Source organism: Loxodonta africana, chromosome X (genome assembly GCF_030014295.1).
Source record: "Loxodonta africana isolate mLoxAfr1 chromosome X, mLoxAfr1.hap2, whole genome shotgun sequence".
In the NCBI taxonomy this organism is placed as follows: Eukaryota; Metazoa; Chordata; class Mammalia; order Proboscidea; family Elephantidae; genus Loxodonta; species Loxodonta africana.
The window spans coordinates 43673546-43688261 of NC_087369.1; the positions used below are offsets into that span (position 1 = coordinate 43673546).

At 39.9% G+C, this 14716-nt stretch overlaps 1 protein-coding gene across 4 annotated transcripts in view; it reads right to left on the minus strand.

Moving 5' to 3' along the window:
- The window catches only part of RPGR (retinitis pigmentosa GTPase regulator), a 69875-nt gene extending 55418 nt beyond the window's left edge, over positions 1–14457 (minus strand). For 2 of the 4 annotated variants that reach the window (XR_010319751.1, XM_064278138.1), the window contains exons 1-6: positions 14241–14443; positions 10656–10781; positions 9608–9700; positions 7904–7966; positions 2504–2662; positions 306–455 (exon numbers count right to left, since the gene is read on the minus strand). Coding sequence is in view for 3 of the 4 variants with exons in the window: in XM_064278138.1 (XP_064134208.1) it covers positions 306–455; positions 2504–2662; positions 7904–7966; positions 9608–9700; positions 10656–10781; positions 14241–14403 (754 nt within the window). In the remaining variant the exon portion in view is untranslated. Of the gene's footprint in view, positions 1–305; positions 456–2503; positions 2663–7903; positions 7967–9607; positions 9701–10655; positions 10782–14240 lie in introns of all 4 variants that reach the window. The other 2 variants (XM_064278139.1, XM_064278140.1) reach the window with 2 other exon arrangements.
- Positions 14458–14716: the final 259 nt, after the last annotated feature.

Below are 14716 nucleotides of genomic sequence, written 5' to 3' on the forward strand. Positions count from 1 at the left end.
ATATAATGGAGTAGAACTACCCCATAGGGTTTCCTAGGCTGTAATCTTCAGGGGAGCAGATTGTCAGGCCTTTTCTTCTGCGGAGACACATTATAGTCACTTAAAAAGTTAACAAGTTAGAAAGAATTTTAAATGACACACCTGAAACCTGTGACCTGAAAGAGACCAAAATTATTTCATTACATGAAACACCATGGTGTTACTTCTACAGAACTGTAGAATATAAGTTACCTCATTCTATTATTAATTTAGCAATAACTTAAAAATGGGAGATAACATGATGAATCCAAAATGTTTTGTCTTACTTGTTACAAAGGCTGAATGGTAATAGCCACAAGATATCCAGGAGATAGGTTTCCCGACAGTCACTTGACGAGGGACATACACATTAGATATACTGTTTAAACCAATTTGCCCTTCAGAATTGTCACCCCACATAAAAAGTTCTCCATCCTCTATAAAGAAAACACAAAAGGGAAAAAAAAGGTTTGAGGGCTATGTTGCTATTAGCTGCTGTGGAGTTGGCGCCAGACTCATGGCGACCCCACACACAACAGAAAGTAATGCTGCCCAGTCCTGCACCATCCCCACGATCAGCTGTGGATCAGACCACTGTGATCCAAAGGGTTTTCAATAGCTGATTTCTTCCTAGTCCATCTTAGTCTGAAACCTGTTCAGCATCATAGCAACCTCCACTGACAGGTAGTGGCTACTCATGAGGTGCCTTGGCCGGAAATCAAACCCAAGTCTCCCACCTGGAGGGTGAGAATTTTACCACTGAACCAGGGCTATACAGCTATTATATTTCCAACAGACCATTTATTTTTTAATTTAGAAAAATTCTGTGTTTTGAAAGGAAAGTATTACTAAGACATTTACTACAGCTAGCTACCTAAGAGTTCAATTTCTACTACGAAATGCTTCCACAATGATAAAGAACAGAACATAATCTGATTTTAAATCACTTCATTCATGTTCATATTTCTATCTCAATAGTAGAACGTTCTTTCCTATAACTACCTTTTCTTATTATAATGTCTCCAAAAGGAAAATGTTTTCCTCCTTTAGAATAGTCTACCTACAACTAAACTGAAAGACAGCATGATCAGCAGTGGCCATTCTCAGGTCAAAAGTACCCGGACAATCTTTCTCTTAAGAACACCGTGGAAGTGATTTTTACAGGAAGTAAAAACACAGGAAATAGACTTCACTAATTTTTTTTATGATTTACACTTGAAAAGATATCATCTAGCTTCAGAATGAGTGGAGATATTTGCTTATGTCCTTTCTGCTAAGGGCGATGATGTCAGCAAAGTTAAACCAGGAAAAATGTTTTAGCAAGGAATCAGCAATCCTTATTTAGTCATATCTTGGAATTAATTTTACTATTGGAAGTAGCTTAATAATAAGGCAAATGAAATGGAAATTGCAAATACAAACCAAGAGAAGGATGCCAAATTGCTAACTATAAGGGCTGACAAAATTGAAAGGATGGCCCTTCAGATGCAACTCTGATTTCCCAGAGAGCCAGAGTAATGCGTTAAGTTACAGAGCTCGCTGACTGGAACAAAGCAGGATATCAGCAGCTTCTTCAGTAAGACCAAGTTCACCTTGGTTCCAGGTTTTAAAGACATTTCTTATGTGGACTTTTGATAGGGAGTGCAAAAATGCGTTGACCATTACAAACCATATTTTTTACAACATATTATCAACTGCCACCAAGTTGACTCTGACTTATGGTGACCTCGTGTGTGTCAGAGTAGAACTGTGTGTGGGTTTTCGATGGCTGATTTTTGGGGAAGTCAGTCACCAGGCCTTTCTTCTGAGGTGCCTATGGGTGGATTCAGACCTTCAACCTTTCGGTTAGCAGCCTAGGGTGTTAACTATTTGCACCACCCAGGGCCTTTACAACACATACCCAAAAGGATTTCTATGGATGTTTCTCATAGCAACCTTCAGTTAAAGCTGCAAGTGTAACTTTTAAAGTATACAATGAAGATAATATTTAAGAGTATCTAAAGGAGTAGATAGATCTGTACATGGCACAAGTGGTTTGCACTGAACCACTAACCTAAAGGTTGGGAGTTTGAATCCACTCAGTGATACCATGGAAGAAAGGCCTGGCAATTTGCTTCTGTTAAGAATACAGCCAAGAAAACCCTATGGAACAGTTCTATTCTGTAACACTTGGGGTCACCATGAGTCAGAATCGACTCAACAGGAATGAGTTTGGTTGCCTTGGTTTAAAGAAGCAGATGGATGACATAGCTTAGAATTATTTAACAATTACCTTCAAAATATATGTTTACATCTAACTCTAAATAAGCATAAAAATGTAGTATAGTTCATATTTAAAGTTATATTTTTTAATCTCTTCTGAAAACACATAACTAAGGAAAGAAAACTAAAGAGCAATTTTGTCTTCAATTCACTAAGAGTTTGTACACCCTGGTCTAAAGGGAAGGCACGTATCCCACCTTGAAATGGAAAAAAAAAGTCTCACCAGTTAATGCAGCTGAAATGTTAGCCCCGGCAGAAAGCTGTTTGATCTTATGTCGGGATGTAAAAAAGCTAATTAGATGAAAGCTGTTCCTCTCTTCAGTGTCTCCGAGCCCTAACTGTCCTTCATTGTTTCCTCCAGTTGCATATACATTGCCTCCTTCTGCTCAAAGAAAACATCAGTAGACTATAATCACCCTCTTTATGACACAGGACAGTGTATAACAGATATTTCCTCTATTAATAGTAAAGAAAGCTGAACGCTATCATTACCTTATTTTTTGGTGAACAAGTTCATTTTCATTGTCAAAAAGTAACCCAAGGCCACACATTTTTATGAGATTTTATACATCATTCTAGATTTTAACTACCAAATGAAATGCATAGAATGTGTGGAATGTGTGTTCTTGCTAATGCAGAACTTCGTTAATTCAGAACAAAAAGGAGGAAAGCAATTTTCAAATTCGCTTAAAATCCAAATCAAACTATTTTAAGCAAGATGTGGTTTATTAATTTTAACTTCCCAGCCAATTGAAGCTAAGACATAATAGGTACAAATAAGTGAAATGAGGCAAACCCACAAAGAATGCAATCAGACACACGAAAATTCTATGTCATGTAGAATGGGTTTTGTTGTTTTAAATTTTTAGCTAAATAGGAAGGCAGTTTATCACAGCGTTCAGGAGGAAAGACTCCAGAGCCAGACTGCCTGGGTGCAAATTCCAGCTTGCTACTTACCAGCTGTGTGGCCTTAGGCAAGCTGTACTTAGCCTCTCTGTGCCTCATTCTCCTCATCTGTAAAACTGGGATAATAGTTTTAACTCTACCTCCTACAGTTGTTACAAGGATTAAATTAATTGACATTTATAAAATGCTTAGGACACCATGTGGCTCATCATAAGCACAATATAAATGCCTGTAGTTACTTTCTTAATTAAATAAGAAATACATCATGCCTGGATTACAAACATTTCCAGGAAGCTCTAAATTACTGAAGCTTGTAAAAAATACCTATATATTAAATTAGCTATATCTGCCATATGAATGCACATGGAGGTAAAGCCTCACTAAATTGTAGGGGAAACTTAGGGAAAAATCAGCCTGAATCAGTAAAATTTAAAAATTAGGTATTTCAGATAAGAATGAACAACCAAGTGAGGAAACAGGACGAGCTTTCAAATGGAGGATAATGCAAGGCCTCACGGAATTGACCTGCATAATTTAAAATATATGAAACAAACCAGAGTTGGTAATATGTTGAAGTAATTCAGAGCAGAACTAGATGAGTATAAAGTTGAATATCACAAAGAGCTCTACAGAAGAAGTAAGACTTACACAAGACCTCAAGAGAAAAGGAGAATTTGAATAGGCTAAGAGCAGAGCTCCTCATGTGTCTGCCAGTTTGTTGTACCGTGGGGGCTTGCGTGTTGCTGTGATGCTGGAAGCTATGCCACCGGTATTCAGATACCAGCAGGGTCACCCATGGAGGACAGGTTTCAGCTGAGCTTCCACACTAAGACAGACTAGGGAGAAGGACCCGGCAGTCTACTTCTGAAAAGCATTAGCCAGTGAAAACCTTATGAATAGCAGCGGAACATTGTCTGACATAGTGCTGGAAGATGAGCCCCCTGGTTGGAAGGCACTCAAAAGATGACTGGAAAAGAGTTGCCTCCTCAAAGTAGAGTCGATCTTAATGATGTGGATGGAGTAAAGCTTTCGGGACCTTCATTTGCTGATGTGGCACGACTCAAAACGAGAAGGAACAGCTGCAAACATCTATTAATAATCGGAATCTTGAATGTATGAAGTATGAATCTAGGAAAACTGGAAATTGTCAAAAATGAAATGGAACACATAAACATCGACATCCTAGGCATTAGTGAGCTGAAATGGACTGGTATTGGCCATTTTCAATCGGACAATCATATACTATGCTGGGAATGACAACCTGAAGAGGAATGGTGTTGCATTCATCGTCAAAAAGAACGTTTCAAGATCTATCCTGAAGTACAACGCTGTCAGTGATAAGATAAAATCCATACGCCTATAAGGACAACCAGTTAATATGACTATTATTCAAATTTACTCACCAATCACTAGGGCCAAACATGAAGAAATAGAAGATTTTTATCAGCTGCTGCAGTCTGAAATGGATCGAACATGCAATCAAGATGCATTGATAATTACTGGCAATTGGAATGCGAAAGTTGGAAACTAAGAAGAAGGATCAGTAGTTGGAAAACGTGGCCTTGGTGATAGAAACAATGCCAGAGATCGAATGATAGAATTTTGCAAGACCAACGACTTCTTCATTGCAAATACCTTCTTTCACCAACATAAACGGCGACTATACACACGGACCTTGCCAGATGGAACACACAGAAATCAAACTGACTACATCTGTGGAAAGAGATGATGGAAAAGCTCAATATCATCAGTCAGAACAAGGCCAGGGGCCGACTGTGGAACAGACCATCAAATGCTCATATGCAAGTTCAAGCTGAAACTGAAGAAAATCAGAGCAAGTCCACAAGAGCCAAATTATGACCTTGAGTATATCCCACCTGAATTCAGAGACCATCTGAAGAACAGATTTGATGCACTGAACACTAGTGACCGAAGACCAGACAACCTGTGGAATGACATCAAGGACATCATACATGAAGAAAGCATGAGGTCACTGAAAAGAAAAGAAAGAAAGAAAAGACCAAGATGGATGTCAGAGGAGACTCTGAAACTTGCTCTTGAGCGTGAAGCAGCTAAAGCAAAAGGAAGAATTGATGAAGTAAAAGAATTGAACAGAAGATTTCAACGGGCGTCTCGAGAAGACAAAGTATTATAATGACATGTGCAAAGAGCTGGAGATGGAAAATCGAAAGGGAAGAACACGCTCGGCGTTTCTCAAGCTGAAAGAACTGAAGAAAAAATTCAAGCCTCAAATTGCAATACTGAAGGATTCTATGGGGAAAATATTAACGACGCAGGAAGCATCAAAAGAAGATGGAAGTAATACGCAGAGTCACTATACCAAAAAGAATTAGTCGACGTTCAACCATTTCAAGAGGTGACGTATGATCAGGAACCGATGGTACTGAAGGAAGAAATCCAAGCTGCTCTGAAGGCACTGGTGAAAAACAAGGCTCCAGGAATTGATGGAATATCAACAAACAGAAGCAGCGCTGGAGATGCTCACTCGTTTATGCCAAGAAATATGGAAGACAGCTTCCTAGCCAAATGACTGGAAGAGATCCATATTTATGCCTATTCCCAAAAAAGGTAATCCAACCGAATGTGGAAATTATAGAACAATATCATTAATATCCCATGCAAGCAAAATTTTGCTGAAGATCATTCAAAAACGGCTGCAGCAGTATATCGACAGGGAACTGCCAGTTTCAGAAGAGGATATGGAACCAGGGATATCATTGCTGATGTCAGATGGATCCTGGCTGAAAGCAGAGAATACCAGAAGGATGTTTATCTGTGTTTTATTGACTATGCAAAGGCACTGGACTATGTGGATCATAACAAATTATGGACAACATTGTGAAGAATGGGAATTCCAGAACGCTTAATTGTGCTCATGAGGAACCTCTACATAGATCAAGAGGCAGTTGTTTGGACAGAACAAAGGGATACTGATTGGTTTAAAATCAGGAAAGGTGTGCGTCAGGGTTGTATTCTTTCACCATACCTAAGAATAAAAAAAAAATTATTTTTATTTTTTTATTCAATCTGTATGCTGAGCAAATAATCTGAGAAGCTGGACTATATGAAGAAGAACTGGGCATCAGGATTGGAGGAAGACTCATTAACAACCTGCGTTATGCAGATGACACAACCTTGCTTGCTAAAAAGTGAACAGGACTTGAAGCACTTACTAATGAAGCTCAGAGACCACAGCCTTCAGTATGGATTGCACCTCAACAAAAAGGAAACAAAAATCCTCACAACTGGACCAATAAGCAACATCACGATAAACGGAGAAAAGACTGAAGATGTCAAGGATTTCATTTTACTTGGATCCACAATCAACAGCCATGGAAGCAGCAGTCAAGAAATGAAAAGACGCATTGCACTGGGCAAATCTGCTGCAAAGGAGCTCTTTAAAGTGTTGAAGAGCAAAGATGGCACCTTGAAGACTAAGGTGCACCTGACCCAAGCCATGGTATTTTCAATCGCCTCATATGCATGTGAAAGCTGGACAATGAATAAGGAAGACCGAAGAAGAATTGACGCCTTTGAATTATGGTGTTGGTGAAGAATATTGAATATACCATGGACTGCCAGGAGAACGAACAAATCTGTCTTAGAAGTACAACCAGAATGCTCCTTAGAAACAAGGATGGCGAGACTGCATCTTACATACTTTGGACGTGTTGTCAGGACAGATCAGTTCCTGGAGAAGGACATCATGCTTGGCAGAGTACAGGGTCAGCGGAAAAGAGGAAGACCCTCAACGAGGTGGATTGACACTGTGGGTGCAACAATGAGCTCAAGCATAACAACGATTTTAAGGACGGCGCAGGACTGGGCAGTGTTTCATTCTGTTGTGCATCGGGTTGCTATGAGTCAGAACCGACTCGACGGCGCCTAACGACGACAAAGAGAAGAGCCATTTCAGAAATGGAAAAATATGAGTGAGGGCAGTGAGAATAGCCTACCCACAGAAGAAGCTGTGTGTGGGGGAAAGGAGGTAGGACCACCCGGGGGTCAGGGCCTGTGTCCAATTGTTCCAGCAGCATTTGTCGAAGACGCTTTCCTTTCTCCATTGAATTGCCTTGGTGTCTTTGCCAGAAATCAGTTGGGCATACACCTGTGGGTCTACCTCTGGATTCTGTTCCATTAATCTATCTCAACCTTTTCTCTATTATTGCACTGTCTTGATTATTCTAGCTTTATAAGTCTTGAAATCAGGTAACGCGAGTCCTCCAACCTTGATCTTTTTCCTAAATTGTTTTGGCTAGTCTAGGTCCTCTGCTTTTCCAAATTTTAGAATCACCTTGTCAGGTTTTACCTCACTCAGAAAAAAAGCCTGTTTGTATTTTGATTGGGATTGCATTGACTCACACCAATAGCCTTTTGGGTGGCTTTCACTCACCCTCAGTAAGGAAGAGGGAAGAGCAAAAGCAGGAGTAACCAGCCCCTAAGGTGTGTGCACAGGGAAGGAGATGCTGTCCCTTGACATGATGTGAAAAAAAAAAGTTTTTTCTTCAGCCATTTAACATTTATCTCATATTTTCAAAGGTAAATGAGTGTACTAACCATTTACATTTTTAAAAAATCCTAATCATACTGTTGCTGAAGTATTATTTCTGTTAATTTTACAAAGCCATAAATGTTACTGGAACAAGACCTCAGTCCTCAAAATCAAGCAGGACATCTTCTAGATTGCATACTCTACCTGTTGAAACCAGGGTGTGGTTCCTTCCACAGGCAGCAAGTTTCACTTTTTCAGATTTTAAAGCTAAAAATACAAAAATACGACAATTATATTTTGTGCTTATGAAAATGACAAATAATCCAGGTGAAACGGTAACTAAGTAGTAGAATTGAGATTTCAACTGAGGTCTGTCTGACTCCAGTGTCTATGTCCTTAACTACTAAACCAAAGGTTTTCAGAACTAGTTTTGCATCATAATAACCAGGGGAGCTTTGAAAAAAATATAGCTGGCTGAGCCTCACCCCAGGAGAATCTGAGTTAGTAGGGTTGAGATGGGTCCTAGGCATCCATATATATATATACATTTTTTTTAATTCCACAGATAATTAACATGGGCTGAGATCCAGTACACTGTCTTATGCTGCCTCCTAGAAAACATTTCCTCACTAACCTGATCCATTACCTAACCTACCGTCACCATTTTCAAGCTTACCTTCTCCCTGTGCAATGAAGAACTGTAAGTTCAATATTCATAGGCATACATCTATGTTAGTCGTTCATTTATTTATTCAAAAATATTTATAAAGCATCTCCTAAGTGCTTATCATAAGGGCTGTGAGAATATAAAGACTAGTTTTGCATCATAATAACCAGTGGAGCTTTCAAAGAAATATAGCTGGCTGAGCCTCACCCCTGGAGAATCTGAGTTAGTAAGGCCAAGATGGAGCCTAGGCATCTATATCTATATCTATATATCTATATAGATATCCTGGTCTCAAGGATCTTATAGTCTAGACAATTAACATGCTGTCAGTTTGTCTATTACATAAGATATTTGAGAGTAAGAACCACAGTCACTGTGGATACTCCAAGTGCTTAAATTGTGCTCAATAAACACTTTTTAACTGCATAGAATACTTTAAAGGTTCCATAACATCACCAATAAATAGCATGGGAGTGTAAATTACATGGAAATTTTGACTGAAATAAAAACTTTGGCCAGAAAGATAAAGAATAGTGCTTTTGTCACTTCCCAAGGAATCTCTACCAGCCTTCGTCGCTTACGTTCACAGGTTATACCCAAAGAGAGGTTTTGCAAATAAAAGCAAGAAAGCTTTGTAAAGGCTATTATTATACATTCCATATTTTCTGGGACAGTCCCGATTCCAAATATTTTGTTCTGTTGTGCTTTTAAGAACACTAGTGCTAAGAGCCCCTGGTCTCTGTGTTTATTCAGTCAACGTATTTGCTACATACAGCCGAGTGAAGTATGTTTTACATAACCAGCAAATACATGAAAGTGTCATGTCCACAACTCTAACAAATGAGAGAGCTCGAGATTGTTACAAGTTATAATTTGAGAGTAACTTTGAGGGTCTATATAAGTCAGTTTGGATTTTCTTCGGCCCAGTTTGTGTTTATACACAATAATTGAATATTTAAGTAGTTTCATAAACAAGCAGAAAAAAAGGATGTTGAAGTGCAATATTGTAGAACCATTCACTCTTTTGTGGTCCCTGGGTTTAAAGTCAATGTGATTCATAGACCCTAACAGATAAAAATAGTTCTGAATGACATATAAAAATTAATTTAAATACTAATGATATTCAAATAAATATAATAAACAACTGAAGACTTTTTATGACATCACAGAACTACGTGATCAATATAAAAGTAGTTTATGTAGCTTGCTAAGTATTTAAAGAGATAAAGAAGACCCCAAACCTTTGACACAGATGGGTCTGTAGACGGCTGATTTCGATCCTAATCCTAACTGGCCCCAGTTGTTACTGCCAAACATGTAAAGTTTATTATTTCCTGATGGGAAGGAGAAAGAAATAAATTCATGTATTTGCACAAAGTAATATGAGATGAAGTATCACAAAGCAATAAACAAAGTTATATTTAGAATTATCTGTGTTTTTCCATGTTGAAAGAGGTTACTTTGTACATCTATATATATAGCCAGATTCTGTTAGCTATTAAAGAGTTTCTAAGATCAAACAGTAATAGTTTTTCAATTACACCCACTCCTCACTTAGTGACATGGTTAGGTTCCAAAGACCAAGTCGTTATGTGAAAATGAGTGTGATGAGAAAATGGAGGATGACCACATCAGATCACAAAATGGAAGATAACTACATCATTATATAACTGCCAAATTACATCATTACATAATGTCAAACCACTGAGAATCATGGCACAGCCAAGATGATACATAACCTTAACCATCACAGCCAGTGTTACTCTCACCTCGCACCTCAGTGCTCATTACTGCCAGATGTAGATTGTTAAAGCACAAAAGAGTCGGACAGTAGATTTTTTTACTATTGTCATAAATGTGAAATGTCAGATAATGAGATAGTTGATAAGTGAGGAGTAGTTGCATATAGACATATTACAACAGATTTATTTCAAGAAAGTTGTGTGTACAATTATATTTTAAATATAATAAGGAAGCTTAGAATTTTTTAAAAGATTCTCTTGATGAATCAATCTGGGAAGAATTCTCTGGCAAAATTTAAAAAAAAACTTTGTATTTTCAACATTTAAAACACGGCCCATCTGGTAAAGGATAGCAAGAATGGTTACACAACTTGAAGAATGCCATCGATGTCAATGAATTGTATCTGTAGAAATTGAGATGATGTATGCTTTGTTATATATATTTTCACCGCAATAAAATAAAATGAGAAAAACAAAAACACAGCACATCCATAATATTTCGAATTCTTTAAATATTACTACCTTCATTTAGGATTTTGATACTAACCTGTGATGAGAGCAGTATGCTCATCTCCACATGAAAGATATATAGGCACATCATTTTTAAACCAGAACTTGCTAGGAATATTTTCAGCAAGTCTGGTTTTTCCAAAGGTAAACACAGCACCCGAATCTGCAAATACAAGGTATTTTACAACTTTTACTATGTTGCCTATTATGAAAATATTTTTTTCAGTAATTTATCTAGATGAATTTCATGTCTTCTCCAGTGCTGTTTAAGCCCTCCTTTCGACTTCATTCAGTCTTACCGTCTTCAGACTTCATTCTAGTTTGATCCATGGAATCTACTAAATTGAATATATATTTTTCATTTATGAATGTAAAGTAAGAAATATACTATTACAGAGAAGGCAGTTACCTATTCCTAATCCCTGCTATCACCAGGTGCACTGTCTGGTCCCTGGAACAAGCTAGTGTAACTCGTGCTTTGATCACTCTGGTTGGCACCTCTGCTCTGCCCTCTGACTGAGGGCTTTTCTCCACACACAGAAATGGAAGAGTATTGAGTTTCATCAAAATCATCAGGGTATCTATGCACAGGCTCTATAGAATTCAGTTTGGATTTTCTTTGGTACAGTTTTTCCAGAGAACCATCAGTGTCACCACAAATAGTGAACTCTTATTTTTGCTATTGATAATTACAATGAATGCCCATAAAATCAGAAGCAAAACAGAGAAAGAAAGTATTCAAACATGACTTCTTTCAATCACACTATGGGAAGACAGCTTGGAAAAACAACAACACGGGCCTTAAAGGCAGTTATGTATTCAAATTCTGACTCTGCTAATAATTAGGGATATGATCCTCGACAGGTCACTTAACTGAGCCTTAGTTTCCTCTTCAAAAGACTACACAGCCTTTATTGGGATAGGATCTCAGTACTAATATTCATTTTTATATACCCTGAGCCTAGAACAGTACTTTACCATGCAAACCCGATAGAGGATGGCTGAATAAATGTACAATGTGTAACCAATCTCATGGAGTTGTTGTGAGGAATAAATGTGTAAAGAACCTAGTGTAGTGCTTGGCATCCCCAACCAGCTAGATTATATTCTTCTCTGGAAACTCTTCCACTACCATAATAGTTAGAAATGATCATTGGCTTCACTGAACTATATGACCTGTAGGATTTACATGACAGTTAATTACACACTACCTAGTGACCTCTCTTCCTAATCAAACCATTACACAATTTTTTTGTTGTTGTTGATCAGTATTTGTTTTCTCAACTATATCTAAAGGTTATCAAGAGTTTGGACTGTCTACGCTACAGATATTGCCTGGCACAAAGAAGTCCTTCAGTAAACATCAGCTATTTTCAGGTCTGTTCTACTTTTCATGCAGAAAAGGTCTCACACACAAACATGTATTCAAAACTCGAGTCATTATTCTGGAGAATAGGTAGTCAAATATAACTTTTAACACTTTTAATATTAAAGACAGTGGGTTATCCAGGTCTTCAACGGAGCAACATTTGAGCTTTTTCTCATATTTCCACTGAGTGGAATTAAAAATGTTTGGAATTAGGTATAAAATGAAAAGATCCTCTCAATAGAGCTAGCTGGGAAGCTTCCAATTTTTATTTAACCGATGTACTACAGTCAGTTACAGAGATGTCTTTTTCTCTCTCCAAAAGCACTGTATGGGAAAGGATGGTTTATTTTGTTGCACAAAACACCATTATAATATGCTATGGGCCTAGGAGACGAGGATATGTGTGTTGGTATTTAGCATTCTTAAATTAAGCCATTGAATATCACTTGATCTGAGTAGTATTTACAAACCGTTTTAGTCTAATACCATTACTGAGAGAAAACCAAAAATCCCTACTAGTTCCTACCAGTACCAGTTGCCATGGAGTCGACTCTGACTCATAGTGACCCTATGTGTGTCACAGTACAACTGTACTCCATAGGGTTTTGATGGCTGATTTTTCTCCCTGAAAGTAGACCGCCAGGCATTTCTTCTGAGGCGTCTCAGGGTGGACTCCAACCTCCAACCTTTAGGTTAGCAGCCAAGCATGTTAACCATTTACACCAATACATACAAACACACACACACACACACACACACACACACACACACACCCCTAAATAAGGGTCCAGATCCAGATTTTGAAGAAATTCCAAGGAAGATGATCATGAATAAAGAAACTAATGGGACCAGAAAACATTGCAAATATAAGTATTAATTAAAAAAAAAACTTACTTTTTTCATCAATGTGCAAGAAACTAGCACTATGGAAAACCTTTTGAGAACCACTGTGAGGCATTACAGTTTAAACTAATAATTGAGAGTTGTGAGGCCAAGTTCTAGACAGGCTCTGGGCTTCCCCAGACTGAATCATTTTAACTGTTTGGTCCTGTTCTGTCTCCCTAGGAAGCCTTCCCTGATACCCTCACTTCGACCGGGGTTTGGTGACCCTGTTCTGCCCCCCTAGTAACTATTGTCAAATTGTATTGTCATTTTGTTTACTTTCTTGTATCTCTCACTAAGCTGTGGACTCCAGGAGAGTAGGAATCTAATGTTAAAGCCAAGAGCATGGCAGAAAAAGCCACACATATTTGAATTAAAGCATGACTCTATATTTAAAAAAAAAATTTATTCTAACCTAGTGTTTCTTCAAACTGTTGGTCGTGACCCACTAATGGGTCACAATCAGCATTTTTAAAGGAATGAATTACAGAAAATATCTGAGGCCGCCCAAGTGGTTAGAATACTGCTTCATGAAACGTCTACTTCTGTTACGTCTATTTATGCGGTACCTAGTCACAATGTGCAACCCTGGTGGCGCAGTGGTTAAGAGCTCGGCTGCTAACCAGAAGGTCCGCAGTTTGAATCCACCAGTCATCCCTTGGAAACCCTATGGGGCAGTTCTACTCTGGCCTATGGGGTAGCTATGAGTCAAATTGACTGGACGGCCATGGCTTTTTTTCTTTTTACTCACAATGTAAACTGTATTTCTAACTGTGGAGCTCAGGGAAAAAAGTATAAAAAATCACTTTCGCTAAAGAATCCCTCTTCTCCCCCTTTCTCCAAGACGTTCCCCTGCATCCTGTTTTGTCTCATATACCCTGGTCACCCAGTTTTTAACGCATTCAACACATAACTGGGACCTGGGAATCTCAAGGAGCACAACTCTCAGTATGTACTTTCAGAAGTTTATAAGCCAAATCCATTGCCGTGAGTCGATTCGGACTCACAGCGACCCTAGAGGAGAGAGTAGAACTGCCCCATAGGTTTCCAAGAAGCCGCTGGTGGGTTGGAAGTGCCGACCCTGTGGTTAGCAACTGAGCTTGAAACTCACTGAAACCTTTTTTTTGAAGAATAAAACCCGGAACTCCCACCCCCGTGGCCCGCCCCCCCGCCGGTCCCTCCTCTCCTTTTTTCTCCTCTCAGTAAGTCTCGGGGGCGCGGCCAGGGCTCAGGCCCTGTTGGGCCGCGGCGGCCGTGGCTGGTCGCTCTTCGGGGCCGGTCTGGAGGCGGGGCCTGGCCGGCCGGCCGCCCGCCCGCCCGCCCGCGGACCCTCCCTCCCGGCCCGCCGCCACCTCCGCGGGCACGACTCACCGGGCACCAACTCCTCGGGCTCTCCCATGCTCCGGACGGTACGGGGAGGCTGTGCCTCGGCCGCGAGGGCGGCGGGGGCGACTCGGTTGCTCCTAAAGTAGCAGCTCTGCCCCGTCGCGGTCGGCGGAACCCCCGTGGACCCCCATAGCGGTACTCCAGGCATCGGTAACGAATGGCGTTACCGGAAGTCAACAAACAGCCGCTAGGGGCAACGGAGGCGGAGCCTTGGGGCGCGAGGTGGGGCGGAACGAGGCCAAGAGGCCTTTGCTGCGCAGGCGCATACGCAGCGGGCGGGGCGGCAGCGGCCGCGCGCCCTCTGGCGGCTCGGAGGGGCGGGGTGGCCACGCGGCGCACTGATCCTCTTGAATGCTTAAACTCACGCTGTGCACCGAGGTTTTATAGGGACCCCGTCCGAATAGTGGCAAACGTCACAAATACCACATACGTTCCCGCTTGAGCTTTGTGACGCACACGTT